General features: G+C 40.6%; 1 protein-coding gene across 1 annotated transcript in view; it reads right to left on the bottom strand.

Annotated features, from left to right (window-relative positions):
* The window catches only part of xirp2a (xin actin binding repeat containing 2a), a 56912-nt gene extending 41893 nt beyond the window's left edge, over nt 1-15019 (bottom strand). The window contains exons 1-2 of the mRNA XM_050063181.1: nt 14984-15019; nt 10996-11418 (exon numbers count right to left, since the gene is read on the bottom strand). Coding sequence (XP_049919138.1) covers nt 10996-11208 — 213 coding nt within the window. The 5' untranslated portion in view covers nt 11209-11418; nt 14984-15019. The remainder of the gene's footprint in view (nt 1-10995; nt 11419-14983) is intronic.
* Nucleotides 15020-24871: the final 9852 nt, after the last annotated feature.

Below are 24871 nucleotides of genomic sequence, written 5' to 3'. Positions count from 1 at the left end.
CACATTTATGGATACAGACAAACAGTGCTGCAACAGATGGGATATATTCATACTGAAGCTCCCCAGTGCAAACGCCTGTCTTGATATATGAGCAAAGGGCATATATATTGCTGCTCTGGTCACAGCGCGTGCTGCACTTTCCTCTCTGGTACTTTTTGGAAGCATAAAAACCTGGGTGTTTTTATATCATGCCGTGTTGGTGAGAAAGACTGTTTGGTGTACATGATGCAACATTTAGTCAGAGTTTTCCCTCAGCTGTATTTGTGGCTCTGTCCTGTCAAAACCCTCCTCCCTGTGTCGGTCTGATGAACAGTGCAGTGGTTTCTCCTCTTCACTTTTTCATATTTCAAACCTTTGTTTCATGGAGCGAGATAAAAACCTGGGAGAATCTTTTTTAACGAATATTTTGGCTCTGGACAATTTAGATTGTGACAGGTGCTGTATTTAGTTCTGGTCATAGCAGAAGGTAGTAAGAAAGGGTGGGGACTACCCTTTGTTCTGACAGAGTACAATTCAGAAGCCCCATTGGTCCTAAAAATGTCCCATTGGACTGAGAGCCCATTTCTCCGACAGCACGTTATCCCAAATACACACAACCATTGCATCAAGGTGCTGTTTCTCAGAAAATACCATACCATACCCCCGGAGTTAGACAACCCATTGCCAGAAAAGCTGCCGTCATTGTACGTTTCTGTAAACAACGGATACATTACATTTGTACATTATTTTGTAGCGGATACATGAATGAATATGTGGTTACGGTGAGGCCCAAAAACTACTTGGTTATAGTTAGGAAAAGATTATGTTTCGGGTTAAAATGTCAAGTTTGGTGGCACAAAAGCCACTGGAAAAGGAGGGATGGGTTTGTTTTTGTTTTTGGGGATAATGGGCTGTCTGAGAAGTGGGCTTTTGGTCCAGTGGGACCTTTTCTGGACTAATGTGGCCTCTGAATTTTAGGCTGTTGGAGCAATTACACGGCACCCAGGACATAGTAACTACAATCGCACAACTAGTTGGTGAACTGCTGTAGCTTGCGAGCTAACCACTAACTCACAAGTCGTCACAGTCATAGAGTAGCTCTGGGAGAGTTCTCTCATTTCTCTCTCTACTGTTCAGTTCGCTCTCTGAGCAAATAGTGAATTTGTTGGCTTGTAAGCTCAGCTAACACGACAATACATTCACGCATATCATTTAAAAGACTAAATAAAGACTTAAAAACTGGGAGGTGCAACAACATACAATGCTGGCTCTCTGTCTATGGCTTGCTGTTTGTCAGTGGCAAAAACGTATTTTACATCATGAAGGAAACCATTAATTTTAGCTAATCCATTAAACACAGAGTCAAACATACTGCGCTGTTTATCCACAACAGACTTCCCCTTCACATTCTGGGCTGTTTGATCCTCACACATTTACAGGATCTGCCCAATTCAACCACAGCTACCTACTGCTGGTCTCTGAGCAGCTTCACTGGAGCAGTTGGAGGTTATGACTAAACCTGCTGCTATTTTTAGCATTACTAGCACTCCTCATGGGGCAGCTTTGCTACGGGAAAGCCAGGGGGTAGTCCAGCAGTGTAGCAACATGGATATCTAGTTCCAGTTTTCAATGAAAAGAATTTCAGTCAGAAACTCTTAAAGTACATCAAGGAGTTGACCGTTTATAGCAAATGGCTATATCCAATAGCCAGAAAGAATGTTGGTATTGTATATTTATGCAACCCACATATATATGTAATTTTCTTTCTTTTTAACAGTGCTGTGGTTTATTGTGGTGAGGTTTAGGCACAAAAACCACTTGGTTATGGTGAGGAAAAGACCATGGTTTGGCTTATTCCTGTGGGAAACAGAGCAAGGTATCTGTTAAAAAAACATCCACAGTGGAAGAACAGTGACAGGTCGCTAAAACACAGCTGGTTTTGTTGTTTTTGGTTCTCGTACAGTGGTCTGCAGCTCGGCAGGTGCCTGAACACTCTGCTGGGAGAGCTAATCCCATCTTGGTAAACACATATGTGCACATTCAGTCTTGGTAAAATCAGTAATACCAAAAACACAGCACATAGTTTTGAAATGTTGGTGGTGAAGAGAGCAGCGGCAGTAAACAGTGTTAGCATGACTAACAGTGAGAAGTGTCATGTTGTAATGGCTGCACTGTTCACCTGCACGATGGGACATTACCACACAGCTGGTTAGTGAGCCGGTGATTGTGAAGCATGAATAAAGCAGTGGATGCCAATCAGTGAATTCAGGCGCGACCTCAGTGCTGTGCCTGAACAAACACTATGCTCACCGATGAGCAGTATCAAGCCGTCTTGAAGCTACAGTTGGTAACTATTATAAACTGCCACTATATCCTGACAGTAGTGCATAAGACAGATACCCTGTAAAAAGTTGCTCTGCCTCCCTCAGCTCTTTCTCTTTCTGCTGCTTATATGTTAGCCAGCTAGCTAGCTCACTAAGATTGCTTCATGTTACAGCATGATATACTGTAAGGCACTATTGTGCAAACTTATGCAAACCTGACAAGCTGCGTATTGTTTGGAATCATCTGCAGAGTCACTGTTCGTACCATTCTTCGAAGTTTGAATTATATAGGTATATAATTTGGTCTAACTTTAGCAATAATGGGCTACTCATATTTATGCGACCACAACAGCAAAAATAAAACAGTTATTTTTTCCCTCCAGAGAAGCAGCTCAGCCAAAGAGGGCAAATGGGCTGCTCCTCTGGCAACCTTAGCCAGGCCTTGTGCACGTCCTCGATTTTCTGCACCATTAATTTGATGCCAAACTCCCAACAGTTTTAGCCAGGGTTTGAGTGCCTCCCACTCCTCTATGGGGTTAAGTGTCTTGCTCAGTGACACTCAGGGGTAGAAGCTGTTAAAGGAGAGGAGAGTCATTTAGTTTGCCCAACTGGGCCCATTTGCAAATGACAAATTTGACCCAGATCTGGTGAGCAGCAGATAAATTAAAGCTTGACAGACGTCCAATGATTTTGAGTTTCAAAGCTTGGCTGCAGAAACCCCCTGTGCAATTGGCTGCTGAAAATTAACAGGGACATTAGCGGGTCATTAATGCAGGCTGGAGGTGTGCTCTGCCCTCACAAGATAGATATGGTGACATTCAACAGTCATGAAACATGTCAAACTGAAGTCTTTCTGGGCATATTTTGAAATAAATAAGAATAATATTTGGTTGCAATGACACATAATCCCACATATGTTGTGTCAATGAAATGTGGTCACATAGTTTCTGTATCATGCGGCTTGTGGCTGAGCTCCTCATTCTGTATTCTGGGCCTTTCTCCCCTGATTATCAGTGCTCTTAACTCGAGCTGAAACCTGACAGACATGCACTCATCTCCAGGGAAAGAAAGTTGTGGGAAAAGAGCAAATTGCCAAAAAAAAAAAAAAAACTGTCAGTGTCGGAGATTGTGCAACAGTGAAGTGGGGCCTGATGAAGCCTATTATTATTGAAACATGAATATAATTTGTTAATCAGACTCTGACCTGCTTTACCTGCTAAAATATGAACTCGCTTTTCATTTTGATTCCCTCTCTTAACGCCCCAGCTGATTCACTCTGAATCCCTATCCATCTTCATTTCCCTTGCTCCCTGCCTTCCCCTCCCATCCACTCTCCCAGTCCTCTCTTTCACAATATGGCCCTGTGCTCACTGAATGTAAATCATATTTCAGTCTCTTTCATCAGGCTCCGTGCTCTCTTAATGCTCAGCGAGTGAAGCCAACATCACCAGGCACTACTATTTATACATGACGACTCTAAAGTGGCTTGGGATCCGGCTCTGTTTTCAGCCTCTCCAAATATACACTGAACCATGGAACTGACATCGGCTGACATGCTGCATGCCTAGTTGATATTCTGGGGATTTAAGGCTATAATTGTGCATATGCGTAATATGAGATCATGCATGTGGACCCACTTCATGTCACCTGAGCATACCAGTTCTTCTGGTGCTACTTTGTGCCAGACTGAAATGTCTCAGCAACTGTTGGATGGATGGCCACAACATTTTGTACATTCAGGCTCATAGAGGTTGAATTCTACTGACTTTGATAATCCTCTGACTTTTGTCCCAATGCCACCAGGCTGACATTTGAGGTTTTAAGTGAAATGTCTCCACAACTGGTGGATGGATTGCTATGAACCTTGGGTTACCTCTACCACCACCTTTAACGATGTATCTTTCAGCCAGTGCACAGCAAGCCAGCTAAAGATGGATAATGTAAAGGATTCATTATGCATGAAGAATTGAGTTTCCAATCATAAATTAATGACACATTAATATTTACTCGGGTTTACATGAAGCTCTTTTTTTTTTAACTCAAGTCAACTCAACTAAATCAACTTCAAAGGTCTAGTTTGTCGGATTTAGTGCCATCTAAAACTTCTTCCGTGTGCCAAGCATGTAGAAAAACTACAGTGGCTGACATGGAAATAAACCTATGTTTGGTTTGTCTGTTCAGGGCTACCGTAGAAACAACATAGCAGACTCTGTGGAAGAGGTGATTATATATTAATGAAAACATAGTTATGAATATTATATTCAATTTCTGCCAATATATCCCCCTAAATTCCACGCACTTAACCTTTAACTAAGTAATTAAAATAACTAAACCTTGTCTGTTTTCCCTGCACAAAAATGAAACTTCCAAGGATGTTATTAAGAAAATTACAAACCTGCACAATAAAAAGTTCAGTACAAGCATTCCTTGTCCCCACAGGATGGTGTGTACTAATTTTGGTGATCCTTTAGCCTTATATCCAGACATTTGTTCAAAATTTATATGACCATTTTCCTCAAATCGTATATAAATGTATATAAATGAGACAGGGCTGAAAGTTGCTGAATTATATGAGGACTCATCAGCACTGCAAGTGTAATGAGGAGCCAAACTTAAATTCAAGTGATTTTCTTCATGTTTGATTAAATGTTTTAAGATCCAGAAGCTTTTGTTTGCTGCTTCCATCAATAAATGCTAATATGGCACCACTATATGGCATCCGAACATTTCCCCCCAGTGTTTCCAGCACCTGTAACCGTTAATGAGACAACCGGGGCCAATTTATACCAACAATGCAGAGAAACCAACATCCAAAATAATACAGTTTAATATGCTAATTTATCAGATGAAGGTCAGCAAAGGTGCGCAGCTTCTCAGTGCAACACTTTTTAAAAATATTTACTGTAACCTTATTGTTGCTCAGTGCTGATTTTCTCAGTCATAATGTTGAGTGATAAACAGCCTAAAATATTTGCATTCGAAACCTTTTTTGAGGAGTGTTTCCTGTTTTTTTTGCCATGGCAACGATGAATGGCAGAGATGGCGTGGCGCTGCCCTCACATTGACATAGTGCCATGATAAATGATTGAAAAAGCAAGCCTGCAGCTCTTTGGCTAATTGTTGAACACATATGCTCTTGTGGGGCTGTGTCAAACTGCGTTAGAGAAAAGACAATCTGAGTCACACAACAATCTGTATGGAAAAAGGCCTGCAGATATGCATTCAATACCCAGCTATGGGAAGGGATTATCATACGCTGGAGTGATTACGCACATGCTACAACAATACCTCTGGAAAAAAAAGGGCCGTCTTAACAAAAGCGATCCATAGCAGACTTTCATATGTTTTAATTTGCCAATTTCATAAACAAAGGAAACGCCAGGTAGCTATCTGAACGAGTCAAATGAAGCGGGGATTTTCAGAGCTGTGTTTGGCAGACCACGTAACAGAGCAACTATTCTGAGAGCCAAGGCGTCGAGCAACAAGTCATCATCACACAACAGACTAGCAATGCGTCACCCACACAGCTCCTCTGCCAGCTCCATTAAAAGATTTGAATCTGTGAAACTGAGACGAAAGAGATGCCTGGTAAAAGTTAATGGAATTTTTACGAGCTCAATGGACTTGATGAGGACGCCCGTGTCCTCATCAAGTCTGGATCAATTTCTTGCAGACACATTGTGGCTTTTAGTTTATTTAACATTTAATGAAGTGCGTTTAGGAAAGATGGTGCATATTGATTGATTTTTTTTTCTCCTGGTGGAAATGGTTCACAATGAGCCAAAAGTCTGTCTCGGCCTCATCTTTCAACATGATGTTTGACACTTTAAAGTGAGAATCTTCAGCATGGCAAACTGACAAAAGTCCCACTCTTTGCTTAAAAGCTAGAGAAAGGTGACTTTAAAAAGCCATAGAGACAAACTACATGAAAATCCTAATGCATTGCCCCAATTAGTGTCTTTTAAATTGAATCGTGGCTTTTGAAAACAGGTCATTCAGGCTCTATAGGAAAAAAATGCCAACAGAAAGAAAATTATCTTTTCAGTCTATTGAGACAGACACGTTAAAAGTGAGTGAGTTAGTGACAGTGATGACACAAGTTATGAAAATAAACCAAGGCAACATTCCAGACCTCTAGTGCCACTGTCTGAATTTATGCAGACACCTCATTTAGAGTCAGAGTGCAGATGAGTGCTCCGCCTAAAAAAAGTTCCCCTCTCCCTACTTAAACATGTTATCCTGTTAGCCAGGTGTGACCAGCTTTACCCCAAAGTATAAAATCCCTTTAAATTCTTTTATGTTGTGTTAAATTTACCAAACACATCAGAATTAGATATTTCCCCAATTATGCAAATCCTGATAATCTGACTGGCTCAGACACAAGAGAAAAGTCAGTTTAAGACACCTTCAGGCATTAAAAATGAACTCCAATTAACAGCAGGTGATTAGTAATTGTCTCACTGTAATAAACTCCTGATTAAGAGCACAGCATTGATCCTCCTTCTGAAAGACACTGGTTTATACAGTGCCTCTCTCTCAGTGTCATAGATGCTACACTGCCACCCACTGGCCAACAGCGGCCATCACAGTATGAATGAATGCCAAGTCAGGTCAAGAGTATTAGAAACATTTATGTAACTAATAATTTATGCCTGAACATTTTAATGAGCTTGTACAGAATAATGGAAAGCTTTCTAAAATGCAAATGTTCAACCTTCTTTATGAGTGGCCTATTTTTGTGCATGCATGTCAATTACCCAACAGTGTGTGCTTTTGAGAAGCCCCCCTGCGTGATGGGATATGACACTGCAGCACAGTGTCACCTCATCTGTCTCATGCATGTGCATCAGTATGTGTGTGCACAGTCATGACCAGAAGGTCAGTCAGATGTTGTAAACACAAGCCAGCGTCCCTGGAGAATCGGCCTGCTGCACAAGCGGAAAAACACGCTCTTTGCACTCAAGATAAACCATTGCATCACGACACATCTGCGGTTGTTGGGAACGCGGACTGTCCTCTCTCCCGCTGAGGAGCCACAGCTGAGCGACCACCTGGGAATCCATCAGTCATTGTTATGGCTGGCCATCCTATGGCATTGTACCGTTTAAATAAAATGAAACAGGGCACGGAAAGAAAAATACAGTGCATCATCAAATATTAAGCTCAGCCTTACAGATGAGTTGGAGACAAGGTCATGTTTTATAACCAGCCGGCTGCAGAGCTCTAGTCCTTTCCTCTATCTGGGAATCTGGGAACACTGCCCACATGCTCCATTAACACTGACTAAAGGCTTTCTTTTTTTTTTTTCAAGAAAAGATAGGAACAGACTACAAGCACTCACGATACAATGCCAAAATGGAGCATGTGTTCCAGTGCCAGCATGTGACATTCAGATATTTTGACCAGCTGTACAGTTTGTTATTTAAAAAGAATATAAATAAATTATCTTTTTCTCTCCCATGGGTAAAAAAAGAGAAGTCAGTCTGGTTGAAGAGCAAACATGCAAGATGTGAATTAGAATGGAAGTGATTGTAAAGTCAATTAGCTGTTATATGTCAACGGGAAAAGGTCAAAGAAAAGGCTGCTGCTTCATAACTGTCCATGTGTCTGGATAGTTCTGGTAAACTTTTGCTTCTGGCTGTGGAATAAAACAACTATAGTCTTCGGTGCAGTTGCTTTTGTTTTTTAAAAGTTAAATCCACCACAGACTCAGCGAGACTCACAGTGAGGTCACTGATGTTATCGGTCAATCAACAATGGCGTCCTGGAACATGCCCCAGACTCTGATTGGCTTCATTTCCCATGTCACTGGCGGCATGCATTGTTTGTTTATATATCTTTGACCTCAACAAGATGGAAGCATGGTTGCTATTACCAAACATGGGCAGCGCTTTTGAATGGTGTACAGCAGTGATCCAGGGTGTTTCTTCCTGTTGGGGCACAGGGTGAGCAGTGGAGTTGGGTTCCCATCATGAGAATGGAAGCATTCAGTTGCATAAAACGTCACCAGACACCACCACCGTGCATATTGCAATATTTTTGAAGGTTTTGGTGGCATCTGGGCACGCTGAACTGCCAACTCTGTCAAATCCACCGCGCTCAACTTCACCACACTACTGACTGCATGGGTTGTAGCTGCTGCGTTAAGGGGCCAAACACACATCACATTAAATCAAATGCTTGCTGTGATTGACTGCAAGAATAACCAAACAAATAGATTATAAAATGGTGATTTGATTTTCTTCATCCGGACGAGTGACTCACAACCTCACACCACCGTCGTCCAACAGCAACCACCAAAAGCACCATCAACACTTCCAAAATAGACATAAGAGCATAAATTTAGCAAAGCTGATGGAGAAGTCAGCTGCAGACTGAGACGGTCCTCCCAAGAATAAAATCCGCATAAACTGTTTTAGCAAATGCCCATTAATGATATACCTTTTACATATTATATCTGCCTGCTCCACCTCCAGTCTGGAAAATCATCAGTACTTAAAGCTACAATAGCTGATTTTTTTGGCCTCTTGGGGGCAGCGGAGACGAGTTGTTAACACACACTGATATATTAATACCTTTTAATTTGCCGATGTACACATCCAGCAGCGACTGAGCAATATTAGCATTAATTTGGAGTTATGTTTAGTCCAACACTGACTCTCCTTTCAGCTCTGTTTTGGTCTGAGAAAACCATATCTGTCTCTTAAGCTGCTATTGCTCCACTTTGTTCACCAGCTAACTGTGTCTGCCTTGTGTTTGGTGCTGAGCATGTTGTTTCCTGTGTGGGTTTTAGAGCTTTCTTACTGAAAGCAGCCGTCTGTTGTGGCTGGAAACAATGCTGATGGGAGCAGTGAGAGTGAACCAAAACAGTGAAGGTGCCAGTGAGCACAAAGTCACTGAAACACTTTGTAGAGCTAATTCTGTGGATAATAATCTTTATCAAGTGACCCTTTTTGCCTTGCACTGTCATTTGATCCATTGTTAATATGAAAATATTTACCCTATAGCGGCTTTAATGAGTCAAACACTATCAACTAACAACACGGAAACAGATAAAAGCCTCAGTTTGTCAAAAGGCTGGGAAAATTCTACTAATGGGGAGCTGAAGATAGGACAGATTTACACACACACACACACACACACACACACACCTAATGGCCAAAGAGACGCTGGAATGTTAAACAGCCATAATAAAAGCAAAGTGGAGCGCTTATCTTTTGAGACTATTATGGCTCATACCACAGCAGCCCAAACACACATCTGACGACAAATATAGGGACACATTAGCCTCAACAGCTGGACTGGAAAGCAAAAGAAAACCTCAAAAGATGACCTCTCCAAGGCTTGGCTTTAGTGATGTGGATCATTAACCACAGTAATCTGGAAAATGTTTTCATCTCAGGAGCCAGATGTGATTTGACTCCAACGGATCCACGTCCCTCTCTCTACTCTGTTTCTGGCCTGACAGAGAAGCTTCGCGCTGCTTCCAGCAGCAGCAGCCGACATACCAATTACAGGGTTATTTTTAAAATCCTGCTTAACCATAAAGCCACCCAAAATAGGTCTTAAATAACAGGGTGTCGAATATCAGCAAACCAGTGGCACTGCGCACATGCAGCCGGTGTGTATCTGTGCCATCAGTCAGAGCTGGCACACACTGAGAACCACATTACCCATAATGCATCGGCTCTCTGGATTTTAAGAGTTTGGATACCATGAAGAGAAAGGTTTCCATGCACCATCATTAAGCTCAATGTCCTTGGAACATTTGGAGGGGTTAGATGTGATGTCACAACCACATTAGAAACAAAAAGTAGGTCATCTGGGCCTTTTCGTCTCATCGTCAGACATTTGGTAAACAGGAGGTTTTCTCATAATGACTCGCCTCACTTCCAACAGACTTAGATTTTCCTCTCAGAGAAGCCAGCTGAGATGGAAAAACAAAACGGGAGAGAGTAGGCCACCCTCCTCTCTGGCAAAGAGATGTGTACTGTAAGCGCTTTTCACCAGAGTCGACGAAATGACGGAAAATCCCAAATTACCAGCGAGTGAATCATATTGAAACAAAAAGAGAGATAAGCAACATCCTGTTTTGTCTTTTCCATTATCAAGGGCGTAGGTTTTGTTTCAACACAGAGAGGTTCACATAGGAAACAAAAATTTTGAGCATCAGACACTTAATTTCCTGCATTATGGTGAATTTTATGCACCAATTTGTGCCTTTCCTGCAGCATGTCATGGTGTCAATATCTTTATGACAAATGCATATTCTAAATACTGCGCCACCTAAAATCTACACCTATGCCCAGCATATCCAAAATAAGTCTAAAGTAGGGTCAACTAACACTGCCCTCAACAGACTCATTACATAAAGTAGAAAACTGCAGCTTGCAACAGTGAAATTTACATAGTGTTCAGTTTCACCACTCAGAAACTAGATCTGTTTTGCCTGAGGCATGACCTCACAGACATGTCACCACTACTGACTTTACGTTTTCAAGTTTCTTTAAAGGTTGCAAATGCTTTTCTATTTGTTGCATCAAACCCATCCATCCCATCTGACACATTCAGCACAAAGTGCAAGGCATGGCAGTTACCTAACGCTTACTTCAACTAGGGAAAAGTGGAAATTCATTGCACAAAAATGCACAGTTTACACCAGAAAATAAAAATGCACAGTGGCAGTACTTACTGTGTTTGCTGCAGCAGGCTTCTCAAACATCCTCTTCAGGTTATCAAGTGGGATGTCAAACCTTTCAATCCTCTTTGCAGCCTGCAGGTCCTCTCTGAGTACTGGCTCGTTTGATGCCTCCACCTGCGGCCCGGAGGGACTACGGGAAACGTAGCCCGAGGTCGCCGACACCGCGCTCGCCACCTCCTCTCCATTTCCTGATTGAATTTCCATTGTTGTAGACTGAGAAACCGTATCTCCCCCCTCTTTTCCCTTTAGGCTGGTGCCTGGAGAGGAAGTCTATTGTGTGAGGTGAATCGGGAGGAAATGAGGGAGAGAAAGAGGGAGTTATGAGAGGGTGAGGAACAGAGATGGAGATGCAGGAGTTGCTGGGGTTCCTCTCTGTCTGGGAGGCTCTCTGGGTTGTGCAGGCACATCGAGTGGCTAGAGGAAAGAGGAGGAGAAAGGAAAAGTTCACAGGGGAAGTTTTTTCCTCTCCCACTTGCCCTGTAATTACTCATGCATACACAGAAGCCTATGTAAACTCACATGTGGGCTCAGAATAGCAAATTGAGATATGAGTTGTAAGAGCAGGCCAAAGGAGTGACGACAAAGGAAAGGAGAAAGAGGGAGTGGCTGCCATAGATGAAAGGAGGAAAGAGGAGGGAGAAGTTTACAGAGCTTTGTTTTCTGCAGAGCCTCTTTAACAGCTCAAAAACTGTATTTGACCATTTCTATTTTATGCTATTTTCCAATACAGAGGAAAATGTTGTACTACCTACTCCATCACTACACTACTAAGTATTACTTTACAATTTAAGATTTTACAAACAAAATAAAATAATACAATAAATACAAGGCAATCATTGGTGATGACACTTTTGTGCTGACTTTAGCCAAACTTCGAATAGTTTTATCTCCCCCCTTCCATATGTTTAATAAATAAGTGTAATGGTGACCAAAATTCCAAATGGACGCCAAACAGACCAACTGAGGGACCAGTTTTGACAGTTAGCTGGCATGCTAGAAGTTCACCAACTAGCCCTAAGAGTAGTCGCTATGTCACCAAATATCTGGTCCTCCACTCACCTATGTCACATGATCAGGGTCACTTTGTTGTGTGACCACTGCATAACAGAAAATATTTGCAAAAATACAGGTGTAAATGATCAAAGGGATTCAGCAGTGTTAGCTCAGTGTCACATTGTCATCGTCAACCTTATAAGTAACACCTGTGGTTTTCCAACCAACTCAAACTGTATCATTAATACACATGTTGGCTGTGACTGAAATCACTCACTACTCCTTATGGTGCACAATATATTGAGTTTGCCATTTTGTAGTGCTTTTAACACGTATAGTGAGAATTATTACACTCTATAGCAGATTGAAAGTATCCCACAATGCACTGTGAAAAGTAGTGTACAGCTGATGGTCACTAACCGAGCACTCAGGCCCCCAGGAAAGCAATTAAGCCTTGCTTCCAAGTTTTCCCACTGGCCAGCAAAAAAAAATCAACTGCGGCACCACTGAAAAAGAACTGTTGACAGGACACTTCGAACTGCAAACAAGGTCAATTATGACTCTTTCAATTATCAATTTTTCATCCATGGAAGTTTTATATCTGTAAAGCTTTCCTTGAGCAGAGAAAATCAAGTTAGAAATCTGTTACGTCATCACAACTTAAAGTCTACGAGCCGAGCATGAACACATGGGCAGAGGCATCGAGAGAAACACTTCTGCGTGTATTCAGTAGGCGCCATCTTGGGGCCTGGTATGTAGTTGTTATTATACATCTATGCAAGCACTATATAGCTACCATTATGCATAGTGCTGAAGGAAAAATGACAGACGGACAAAAGGAGAGAATTGCAACCTATCTTACAAACGTTTATGTTTCAATGACATAATGAAGTTCGTTTAAGAAGTTTCTTAGGCATGTAATAAAGTCTTCAGTTGCTGAACAAAATGTGTGCAAATTATAACTTTTGTTTGTCACAGAGCTTATTTTCTGCAATAATCCAAAATCCAATGTTAAAAATCCCATTGGCTTTTTGTCAGGGCAACCAGGGCAACACTAACTTCTGGGCTGGCCAACAAAAAGTCATCCCTGCACCATTGGCAGCGTTGCTTAGGTAAAACTAGAGGAGCTACATTTTTTTTTAACTAATCAGGAGCAAAATTACACCAGAGAAATATTGATTGTCAGTATATTTTAATCTCTTCAGGGACTGGCGACCATGCTCAGCAGTACCAAGTAGCCTATATATCACAAAAATGCATGTCAGCATTTATTATGGATGGTCTACCAGCTGACGTTTTAATTGTAGCAGACAACAGCAATGACGTAATTAACGATACAAAGAAAATGACCAGAGTAATGTCTGAAAGTGTCTTCTTGTCAGGCGACAAGAAAACATAGCCTAAGGAAAATACATTTTAATTTTGGCAATCATTATTTATACACATTAGGCATTAAGGACGGTGGGATCACAAAAACTGAGGACACAATGCCAGCACCAACCAAACAACAAGGGTTAAAAGCTGGCAATAACAAAATCTGCTTTGCCTTTTGACCAACTGGTCCTGAGTGAACATCTGCAGGCTTTCAGGAAACAGATTAACAGCTTTTTGCCTCACCCATCCTCCCTTTAACACCAGGTCTGGGGCGGGTAGGAAAGCTTATTATTCCTGAACAAACCAAGGAAAGCCCAAAACAACTAACCCCGCTGGCCTGCCCTGCATCCATGATGGTGGATTTATTGTTAATTTTTCACTAGCCACACCAGTGCTTCCTAGGGAGTGTTTTCCTGCACTCTGTGCTGGCGAGAAAGGGGAATTTAACACGTTAGCTTGGCATCCTCTGAGACTCACATTTCTACATTTACCATCCTGTCTTGTTTAAAGTGTGATTCTCGCTATATTGGAGGCAATGGGAGTTAGTTAGCCGGAGTCAAAATCCCCCCCTGTCAAATTCGCATGAAAGAGAGAGAAGCAGGGGTCAAATGATGGAGAGGGCTGACAGAGAAAGCAAGAGAGATTGACAGCTTAGTTACAGGATCGGGTAGAAACAAAGACAGCAGAGTTACAGGCCTGAAACAGTCAGTCAGACAGGCACAATAGACACATCAATACAGAGGGAGAGAGAGAAAGGAGCTGAGAGGCAATCCAGATAATCCAATCTTAATGAATGAATGGTCATGATATATGCATCTGATAGTACTTTGGAGGACACAGTATCACTCCAATTATACCAGTGGCAGATACATTATTCAGAGAGGACCAAGGGTATGTGTGTCACTTTCAGCTGGATCCTGTGTCCACTGAGACCACTCAGTTTACAGCAGTTACTCACGTATACATGAAAGAAAAAAGCACAAATGCAATTTTTTTGTCTGATTATTCCATTTTGAATGTCTATTAACTTTTTTTCAGATAGTATTTCATTTCAGCGTCTGAAAAAGGTCAATTTTGAGAGAAAATAGGACGCTAAGGACATGTTCTGGACTAATGGAGGAGTTGGGATTTTCCGTGATATGCATCTTGATTTGTCGCATAGTGAAAGTAGATGCACACACATATTCGTTTAAGTGCAGGGCTGAGTGGAATTCAGTGTGAGAACAAACATAATGCCCCCTGACACAAAGCTCCAGAGCAGCTTTTCTTTAATACAACAAGACAATATTTCAGGCCTGGTGGGGTTTCAGAGAGACTATCTGTTGAAGATTCACCAGGGTAAAAACACTGTCTGCTTCTATTAAATAAAATATATTGCAGGTTCTGTGTTTGCTCCCATGTTGAATCCCTGGCCAAGGACTCCAGACGACTTTATTTAGAGGACAGGCTGAAATATGATCCCTCGGATAAGATAAGAACACGGAAGTAACTACTCTTATTTTATTTTGTCTACACTGTCAGACAGAAGTACACAGAATTGTCAAATGTTCCAGTAAACCATTGAAAGAAGCTATCACTCAATACCTCCGCTTATAGTTTAACATCTACTTACAGAGCCAAAAGGTCCCTCTGGTTCCCAAGAAAAAGTCTGGAAACACAGAAACACATATCAGCATCTCACAGTCCTGATATAGATCCAGTTAGAAAAACTGTTCAAACTCCAGCCAGGAAAATCTGTCGCTGCCAGCCACACATTATTCATTCTTGTTGGTTTGTTGATATTAAAAGGGAATGCCATATTCTCTGATTCAAAAACTACTTTTAAGCCAAAGATGACATTGAGGTCTTTGGAAGCCTAGCTCTCTTAAGTACATCATTATACTCTTGAAGAGGTCGCCCATTTTGAGCTGTAAATTTTCATTAAGGCTGCAGTTTTTATAAAAACACAGTCTCAAATGACCCTGCATAATAACTAAGAATTATAACCCTTATGTGAGTTATCACCTTTCGTTCCTCTCAGCTCTACAGGGCGTTTTAGCATCTTGTAGCCAATTGTTTTCATTTTACCACTTTCATTAAACCTATTTCCAGAAGCGTCAGACTGCTGTTTAAGGCACAAAAGCTCTGATAAACCCACCATACTGTTACCAAAGCACAAACAGACATAGTTAGCGACTAGCTGGTGAACAAAGCTGAGCATTTCTATTTCACAGGACCTTGTTAAAACTAGCAGAGTTATGAACAAGGGTGAATATTGGACTTATATTTTTCAGGTGACCAGAAACAGGACTCCAAGTTGATGCTAATGTTGCTTCATGTCTGCCAGATGCGACAAAAGCAACCTCTGGGATGTTAGCCATAACATCAAACATGTGAATTTAGCTGTTCTAAGTGGGCTACATCATAATGTTATTGAAGGAGTTGCCCATTTTGAGCTGTAACTTTAATTGAAACTGCACTAATCAATATTTCTATATCAACACTGGCTCAAATCAGGAAATTGTCACCTGTAGTTCCTCTTGGCTCTACAGAGCATTATAGCATATTTTAGCCAATTATTTGGATTTTACGGCTTTATGCCTTTTTATGTTCAGCCTAACTACTTTCATAAAACCTGTTTCCAGAAGTAAGAGACAACAGACAACTTTTTTAAGCACTGAGGCTCTGATAAACCCACTATACTGCTACCAAACAACAGACAAACTTAGCAACAGACGTTGGCTGGTTAGCCTGGCGTAGTTAACGTTCCAAAGTTAGCGACTAGCGTTAGCTAACGAACCTAGCGTAGCTAACGTAGCAAAGTTAGCGGCTAGCGTTAGCTAACGAGCCTAGCACCTATGCTAGGACCGCTAGCTAAAGTTAGTCAATTAGAAAGCTATATACAAAAAATACTTTTTTTATATTGACTTACATTTTTCAGGTGACCAGAAACACGTCTCCAAGTGAATGCTAATGTTGCTCCATGTCTGCTGGATGTGTAAAAACGCCATTGCTAACACGTTAGCCATAACGTCAAACGGCTGAATTTAGCTAACATTAGCCAAACCGACAATTTTGCTGACTTCTTGTTTCTTGATACTGAACACTACTGTGTAGCATGTCACAGGTAAATATTATAATACCCATCACAGATGTAAAAGTAGAGGTAAAAAAATTGTAGGCTACACGAAATCTTTAAAAGTGATAACTTTTAACTGCACCAGATAACTGAGATGAATTTATATTTCCCCTTGTACGCCATTTATTTGGCTGTATTATAATTATTATTAATATTGTTATTAAAGGAATTTAAGATGTAGGCCCTGTGTGTTTTGCAGTCCATTTCAGTACATGGGAGACCTGGGGATTAACATTTCCAAAAGCAATATTCAGTTAAAAATATATGTTTATAGTTACTCATTGTTCTCCCACATAGGGGCAGGCCAATGTGAATTAAAATGAATAATGTACACATTTCAACACAGATGTTGAAAATACAGGTAGGCGTACAGTAGGTCAATAAAGGTCACATGTATCACTGTTACAGTAGCCTATTTTTGTTAATGGTTCCTTCACAGCCTACATAATTACTCAGATAACTGACAAAACACACATTAACAGCACTTACAGGATTTGTTAACATTTTATTTTATTGTCTCATTGTTCAGTATAGTAATGGATAATGGTTTTCTTTGTTGAGTTTTTAGATGACTCAATTTGTCTTGTCTTTACCCTGTTAGTTTGATGCTTCAGTGGCCTAATTTTTCAGCAGGGATCAATAAAGTTTCATGTTATTATCTCATCCTAAATTAAAAATCTCCCCGCAGACACTCATAAATGGTTATTAGGAGGAGCTGCAATTTGCTTTTTTGGCGTAATCATTTATCTTCAGCCCACCTCCTCTACTTCAACTTCAGGTGCTTATTTCCTTCGTCATTTACCAGCATGCCTTTTGGCACATCTCAGAGAAGTGTGAAGTTGGTTTACTTCATATCTCTGTCCTCCCTGTGTGATTATTGTGGCATTATAGCGAGAAGAGTCAAAGCTGGGATTAATGGATTAAGGATTGACTCATGACTTAAGCTGAATCGAAAGGTTTATAGTTACAGAATGGTATCATTGATCTCTGAACTCTGATTCCAGTTATCCAGAGGAACAAGAAACATCACCAAACACACAAATGGGCCCAGAAAAGCAAAATATACCACCAAGACTTGTTTTGAAACAGTGTCTAGTATTGATTCTCTGGGGACCCAGGTTCATGTCTTATACTTCAGCATGGAGGCAGTAGCAAAGCTGTGAAGCAGACCTCTGACTTCATGAAAGCAAGATGCACAGTTTCTTGAAACTTCCATAATAAGTTGCACATTTTCAAAAATAAGTTGGACAACTCAGTGTAAATAGATTGATATTGTACAACTATGTCTCACCAAGACCTTCCTGTAAGACATCTGTGCAGTGCACTGTTCCTTTGCATGTAAAGCTAACTAACTTTGTTGGTTCTAGCTTCTCAAATGTCATTTTTGCTTGTTTTCTCAGGCTTACATGAGAGTAAACAAAATCATTTTTGGTACTGAACTGTTCAATGTGCTAAACTGGGCTTTTGGAAATTTCAATAGACACTTTTAAACATAGTCTGTCATTTTTGTCAGTTAATTTCTTACTTGAGAAAATAATAGGCAGATTCATTAATAATGAAAACAATTGTTAATTGCAGCCCTAATGTAAATACCAGGGGACCACACGTAGACCCCTGTGGCACACCATTGCTGATGGCAGCAGGACATGATTGTGCTAAAATGATTAACAGATCCAAACTGTTTTTTTTCTTCTTTTAATGTGATAGACAATATTAATCAATATTTGTCTAATTTTTTATTTAATTTTTTTCAAATCTGCGGAGAAGTTGGTGGAACTCTGCAGCCACAGATTCCACATGGGCCCGCTGATCAATTAGGCCATAGCTAAAAATTAATTCTCATCAGATGTTACAATATGTGGATTAATCGTGGTTCTACAACTACAGAGTAATGTCCACATACTCCAGAATAGCTACCACATTCCAGTACTAAATCATTTTATTTACACCACCAGACAGAATTCCTGGAACTTTAGTTTATTTCCTGCTGGAATTTACTACAGTGTACTTCCCACTATACACACTATGATACTTCCTGCTCACTTTCTAGGCACAGTGGTAGACACAGCAGTCAGTAAGGATCACATAACAGCAACACTACTCCAATTACTGAGGTTTTACTTCCTACCTCGCCCTCAGTATAACACAACAGGTCACCTGATAGTGCTTGAGGATACTAATGCAAGGTAGTAACAGTCTAGTCTACCAATAGTGAAACCAGAACATTGCATGCACAGGTGTCTTTTAAGGTGAAGCAGTCGTAAATGTAGGGAAATAAAATGTTATTTCTTTGTTAATAGCTAGAGTTTATTTTATAATTTTGGATATATGAGAGCAGCTGGGTTTTATATGAAGTCACAATATCTTTATGCTCAGTTTTGCAGGACTGTATTTTTCTCTCTGCTCTGAGATATTTGAAAATAACAACTCAGTTAATTCCAGGAAAAACCCTTAGAGTAGGTTACACTGCTCCGAGCGCCGATTCAGAGTTCAGAGCAGGATTAAATCTTGATGTCTCCAGGATGGAAAGCAAGAGTGGAAGCTCTGAGATCATCCCGGGCCGTGTAGTTGGCTTGTTTGACTTGGGGCTTCGCCTGCGGTGTTCTTTAAACAGACCAGACAGACGGGGATGCCATCTGCTCTCCTGACCGGTTCTCAGCCACCTCCTCCTCTTCTGAGTAGGAAAAAATTACTGTCTCGACTTTTTCACATTCATCACAGCTGGCTGCAGCATTATACCCTGGTTTAAAGGGAGCAATAAAACAGGGTGAAATATGGAGCTGCTGTGTATTAGAAAGGTAGATGCTCTGCTGAGAAATTGCAGGGTTGCGTAGGTCTTTTAACGGGCCACTAGGTTGACACGCTTGAAAAATCTCATTTACCAAGTGGTTTCATAGAGAAAATGTCCCATTCAATGTAACATGAAAACAGGGTTCAGACAGGCTTTTATGGGGTCTCTAAAGCAAGGTTTGGACACCTTTGGGGGTCTTTGTATGGGCTCTTTTTGCTCTCTAGAAAACAGAAAACAGGTTGAATCTGTACTATCAATGTCACTGCCCCATTCACACATATCTTGTTGACATTAAAATTAATGTATGGCATAAAATATGCTATTATATAAGGCTGTTTGGGCATGACACTCATCATCTCAGGTTCCCCTGCCTTTTATTTCACCATCAAATGCCTGTGATCTGATGTCAAAGCCAAGTCTGCCATCTGGTGTTCACTACCTGGAAACACACCATAGGATTATTAAAATAAAGGTGATGTCATCCTTTCACAAAAAACTCAAATCATTATGGGTGAACAGTGGAAATGTCTGCTTACAGCATTTTAAAATGTTCCATGAAAGCTAGTTTGTGAATAAAACAGCAAGTTTTTGCGCATTGTAGTAAATAACGTGTTTCTAAAGATCTTGATAGAGCTAAACCACCCGACACACACTAATTAGTTTGATCATGTTAACACTTTAGAAATTGAATGTATATTTATGTATATTTGATTGAATCAGGCAGTTGTTAAGAGTGATCAGTGATATAGGTTTGGTAATTTAGTTTTTATTTATGAAAAAAATATTCATTTCCATTATCAAGACATTTCAAGACTATTAAAAAATGAAATTGTAATCTTCAGTGTAGGCCCCTGTTATTGGATTCAGGACTATTGTTCTGTTAACTTTCCTTTGATCCATTTAAGGAGGGGCTCATTTACACCTGCAACACCAGGGGTGCGTCAGCCCTGACAAAATGTAACAAAACCTTTATTTAAACAGAGTCAGTGGTGCATTGAACACTCTGCTGTGCTATGCAAGCGCACTGAGTTTTAGTACTGTGGGGTTTCATTTACTTCAATTCAAAAGGGGCTTTGGTGGTATAGGAAATATACGTTTACAGTTTACAGCGTGCTGGGACACCTAATGGAACTGAGCCATCGTTACTGTTCATCAGTTTCACCTGTGCTTTTCCCGCATTGACGACTCAAAATGTCTGCTGTGAAAAAAGTCCATTGTGTATTCTAGTTTAAATACATGTCACTGCTGATTGGCTGACACACCCATCAAACGAGAGAAGATGTACCTAAAAGTCCACACCACTTTGAGGTAACGTGTTCAACCTGGGAACTGTAGCAAACCACTGCTGTTTAAAAGGTCATACACACCCTTGGTCCATCCACATAGTTTTTTTTCATGTACTGATCAGACTCCTTCTGGGCATGTCTTGTGGGCATGTATTAGGCCCAACCCCTTGGCCCACACTCACTCACAGTTGCAGATCTTCCCATATATAAGTGGGCTGTCCTACTGTCAAATTGTCAAGTCCATGAGAGCTCTCTTGCAAACTTCTTGAGCTTTTTACTTTAGTTTACTTTCCTTAATTCCACATTTCTGCAGACTTTGCCAAAGGGAAACACCCACAGTTCATGGTGTTGTGACATCAACACAAGGTTACCAGGGGAAGTGTAAAAAAACAACAGTGAAAAAAAAAAAAAATAGGAAACAAACACGGGGAAAGAAAAAATTACCTCATGTCCACTCTGAAAACCTGGAAGACGTTCAAATCAGGCACTCTGTCCCTTAAGTGCCTTGGCCATGAAGAAAGTAAAACACATAAAATAAAAAGTCTCAAACCCACACAGGTACGCATGTTCTGGTGTTGTCTAGGTAACGTAATACGTAATGCAAAGTGCTGTCCCATTCCTATTTATACCATTTTTAACCCCAGCAGTCTCTTGCACTCAAACACTTACCAGGTGACGTCAATTAAGCCTGTGAGGGTTTAGTGCTTGGGCCTTGGGGAGGACATTGGTACTGGGCCTCAGACTGTGCTTTATTAACATCTCCCTCTGTCTTCTATCGGTCTTTTTCACAGACATTCAAGACATTCTGATCTACCATAGTAGGAAAAATTAATTAATATTAATTAATAACAGTATGGCTCTGTTCAGCTCAAGTACAGTGAGCCAGAATGCACAATACCAGATCCCTGACACTGGAGCAGCTAAATCAGACTCAGCCATCATCAAACTTAATATTTACACCTGTGCTGTTCTGCTGCTGCATGTCAGATTGTCTAAAGTCTTAAAAATAAACTACATCAGAAACACCAAGTTTATAAATGTTACAAATAATCCCACAAACATGCCTCTTTGCACGGCTTTGTTTGATTTTACATCCAGTTTTTGTGTCAAAATGTTCCCCGTGTGATGCCAGCGGGAGGACAATGAAGCATTGATGTGTTAATTACAGCAGAATGGAATAACATGAGTGGAAATATGCATGGCACAAAGTCTCAGCAACGGATACAGGTGGGAAAATAAACTTGCCAAGTAAGTAATCGGCTTTATGTACTTGGATGAGTGAATGGATTTTACAGATTTTCATTTCAAATAAAGTGACATTTACGAGTCCCAAGAAGAAAAGTGTTGGCAGCTACTTGTGCCTCTTCCTGCCATCATTCTTGTAAGAACTGAACTGCATGTTAGGCTTCATAGAAACCTCTATACTTTATGTTAACGACTACAAGTCCTGTGTTTACAATTTTAAGAATGTTACACCAGCTGTTTTGGTCAAAACGGAAATACAACAAATAGATTACGCTGCAATTATGTCATGCAGACCATGTTTTTGTTCCCCTGTGATAAAGAAATTTCCTCAATCCATCCTTTTCTCTGTGTTTTTCTTTCATTCACGCTCTCTCTCTCTCTCTCTCTCTCACATACACACACACATACACACACATAGGTCTGTGGGTCACGGAGCAGCTAGACAGTTGAGTCATTTATCTGGGTCCCTGGGGAAACAATTACACCCCACCAGGCAGCAGAGCCGGACAGGGGCTGGGAATTAATGATGAGCGCATGACTCAAGCTGAAGCAAAAACTTACAGTGAAAGGATGGTGTCGTTGACCAAGACCCCCACTGGTTGTTGACACCATGATAAATTACACTAATTGCTCCCGGAGTCACTTCATTTCAGTTCGCTTGCAAAACGTTAAGCACAGACTGTGTAAAATTAAGGCTGAAGCTACTGTGACGTCACCCATTGGTTTGTGGACTCCCGTTTTGAAGCCTTGTGTTCGACATCTTGGCTGTCGCCACCTAGTTTATCTGGGGGGGTTTTTTGCAAGCAAGAGGTGGATCTGACAGAGGACAAAGGACGCCAATTATACTTCAATTTAAGCCTTAATAATTTTTAAACAGGTGAGTAATGTAAACTGTTTTCTGTACCGGGCTGTGAACATGTTTATTTCTGCTGTAAAGCATGGTGGTCTATGAGGACTCCTTTATAGAGCTAGCCTCAAGTGGCCATTAGAGGAACTGCAGCCCTGGAGGTTGCAGTGATAAATCTATTTCAACAAGCCACAGAAAAAATGTTTAATATGAATATAATATACAACACCTTTTAAGTTAAAGAACAGATTAAGGCTACAAATTAAAGTGCATTGAGCATAGCCTGTGTTGCAGGTCATGCGACCACACAAACAGTTATCTGATAAGAAGGATGAAATAAGCTGACAGGACAACGTCAGGCTGTTGCTACATTTCATTTTATTTATTTATTTTTTTTGAGCCATTAAATTTGACTGAGATTCTCAGGTACACAGTGACATTACCTCGACTTCATGTATGGAGTCTCCATGCAAAACTGCAATACTTGACAATCAAACAAAATGAATAAAACAGCTATGGACCCTGCAGCAGGTGCAACAAGCATTGTTTGGCTAAAGAACTTAAATAACCTGGCACTTCAATCTGCAGTTACATCAGGGACGACTGTCACAAACAGCAGGAGGTCCTCACACCTCACTCCCTGTTACCCCTTTCCACCAAATCAGCTCTTTTTTAACCAGTTCTGTTCAGGATTGTTGCAATCTTGGTGCTATCTAGCAAACCAGGTTTGAGTGGAACCATTCTATTCAAGGATGTGTCATCAACGGAGGGTGTTGCACAATGCACAGAAGAAACAGTTGCAGCAAAACTGCAGATTTCATCGATCAGCTGTGTGCTGTTATTAGCTACAGATATTTGTTTTTATCCAAAAAGCAAGCACAGGTCAAGTATTAAGGATAAGAGGACATAGAAGACTATGCCACTGTTCTGTGCAAGACTCCATCCTCTCTTTCCAATCTGCAGAATACGACACACCCACTGATGTCATCACGATTCACACTTTAGGTCCAAGAAAACCTGCTACTTTGTGGTTCCAGCTGGTAGCCAACTTTTTGGGTTCTTAACTAACTAAATTTCAGTGCGGGAACTACAACAGAACCCGCTCTGTGTTGGTGGGTGAACACAGAAGTCACCATTGGAAGATCCACCACAAGCATTTTAGCATTGAGCATATTAGCCAGACTGAGCATGCACCTGTCGGTCATGTAACATCTTGGGTGTGTTTTATTTGGGTCACTTGCTCACTGGGTGGTGCATTAAACCAGTAATCAATTAAGGTAGATGCAACCTTTTTTTTTGCTGAGGTACAACGATGCTAACCTCAACCATCACAACATCATTCTTGATATTAAATAGTATCATTATTTACTACAGTAACTGTTAGCCTGACTCCATATGACTGGATGTGACAAAAAAACAACTTTACTTAACTTGAGTGTTTCCGTGTCATGCTACTGCATACATTCACTATCTACATTCACTTTATGTATAACAGCTCTTTGCAGATTGACTTAACATACTCAATATTTGCCTTGATACATGGATATATACTGAACTACCCAGCAGTTAGTATAAAGCAGTTACAAAGTGCTCCACCTTAACCAGCTACATCATTAAAATGCTGCTTATAATCATCATCAATAACAATTAAACACATTTAATTTCTCTGATAATGCCTCTATACTTTTATTTTTTAAGGTCTGTGTATGTCTTCCACCACTGGTTGCAATTAGGAATACCCCTAAATGATGTCACGACTAACTCACTAATGTCGTTATATTGTAAGAATGCTGTCATCATGCAGCAGATGTCAGTAACATCACTATAATCTCATTTTGGAGCTCCAAATGACACACTGCAGGTCCCTTTAAGGGAGTAATACGAGATAATTACAGTGATTACTTTGTCTGGTACTATTTAGGTCTTTTATCCTGCAGACATGGAACACAATAACAATAGTATGTTTTGTTCATTATTTATTACAGGATGCTGTGTGTGGAGATGTGGAGTCTTAATGGCCTCAGCCACAGTCACATGTACAGATGGTTGCAGTGTCCTCTGTTGACCTTAAGAGCCACATCAGCACTGACTTTGAAAGGATGTATGAAGAGGCGAATAGCCATTAGTGTGTTATTTTTACATGTTTTCCATCCCATGATCGTGACGACATTTGATGTATCCTGTAATGAATAGGATGGCATGGTCAAATATAA

Source organism: Epinephelus moara, chromosome 15 (assembly GCF_006386435.1).
Source record: "Epinephelus moara isolate mb chromosome 15, YSFRI_EMoa_1.0, whole genome shotgun sequence".
Lineage (NCBI taxonomy): Eukaryota > Metazoa > Chordata > Actinopteri > Perciformes > Serranidae > Epinephelus > Epinephelus moara.
The sequence above is the reverse complement of the archived record's forward strand: the minus strand, read 5'-3'. Positions and strand labels throughout refer to the sequence as shown.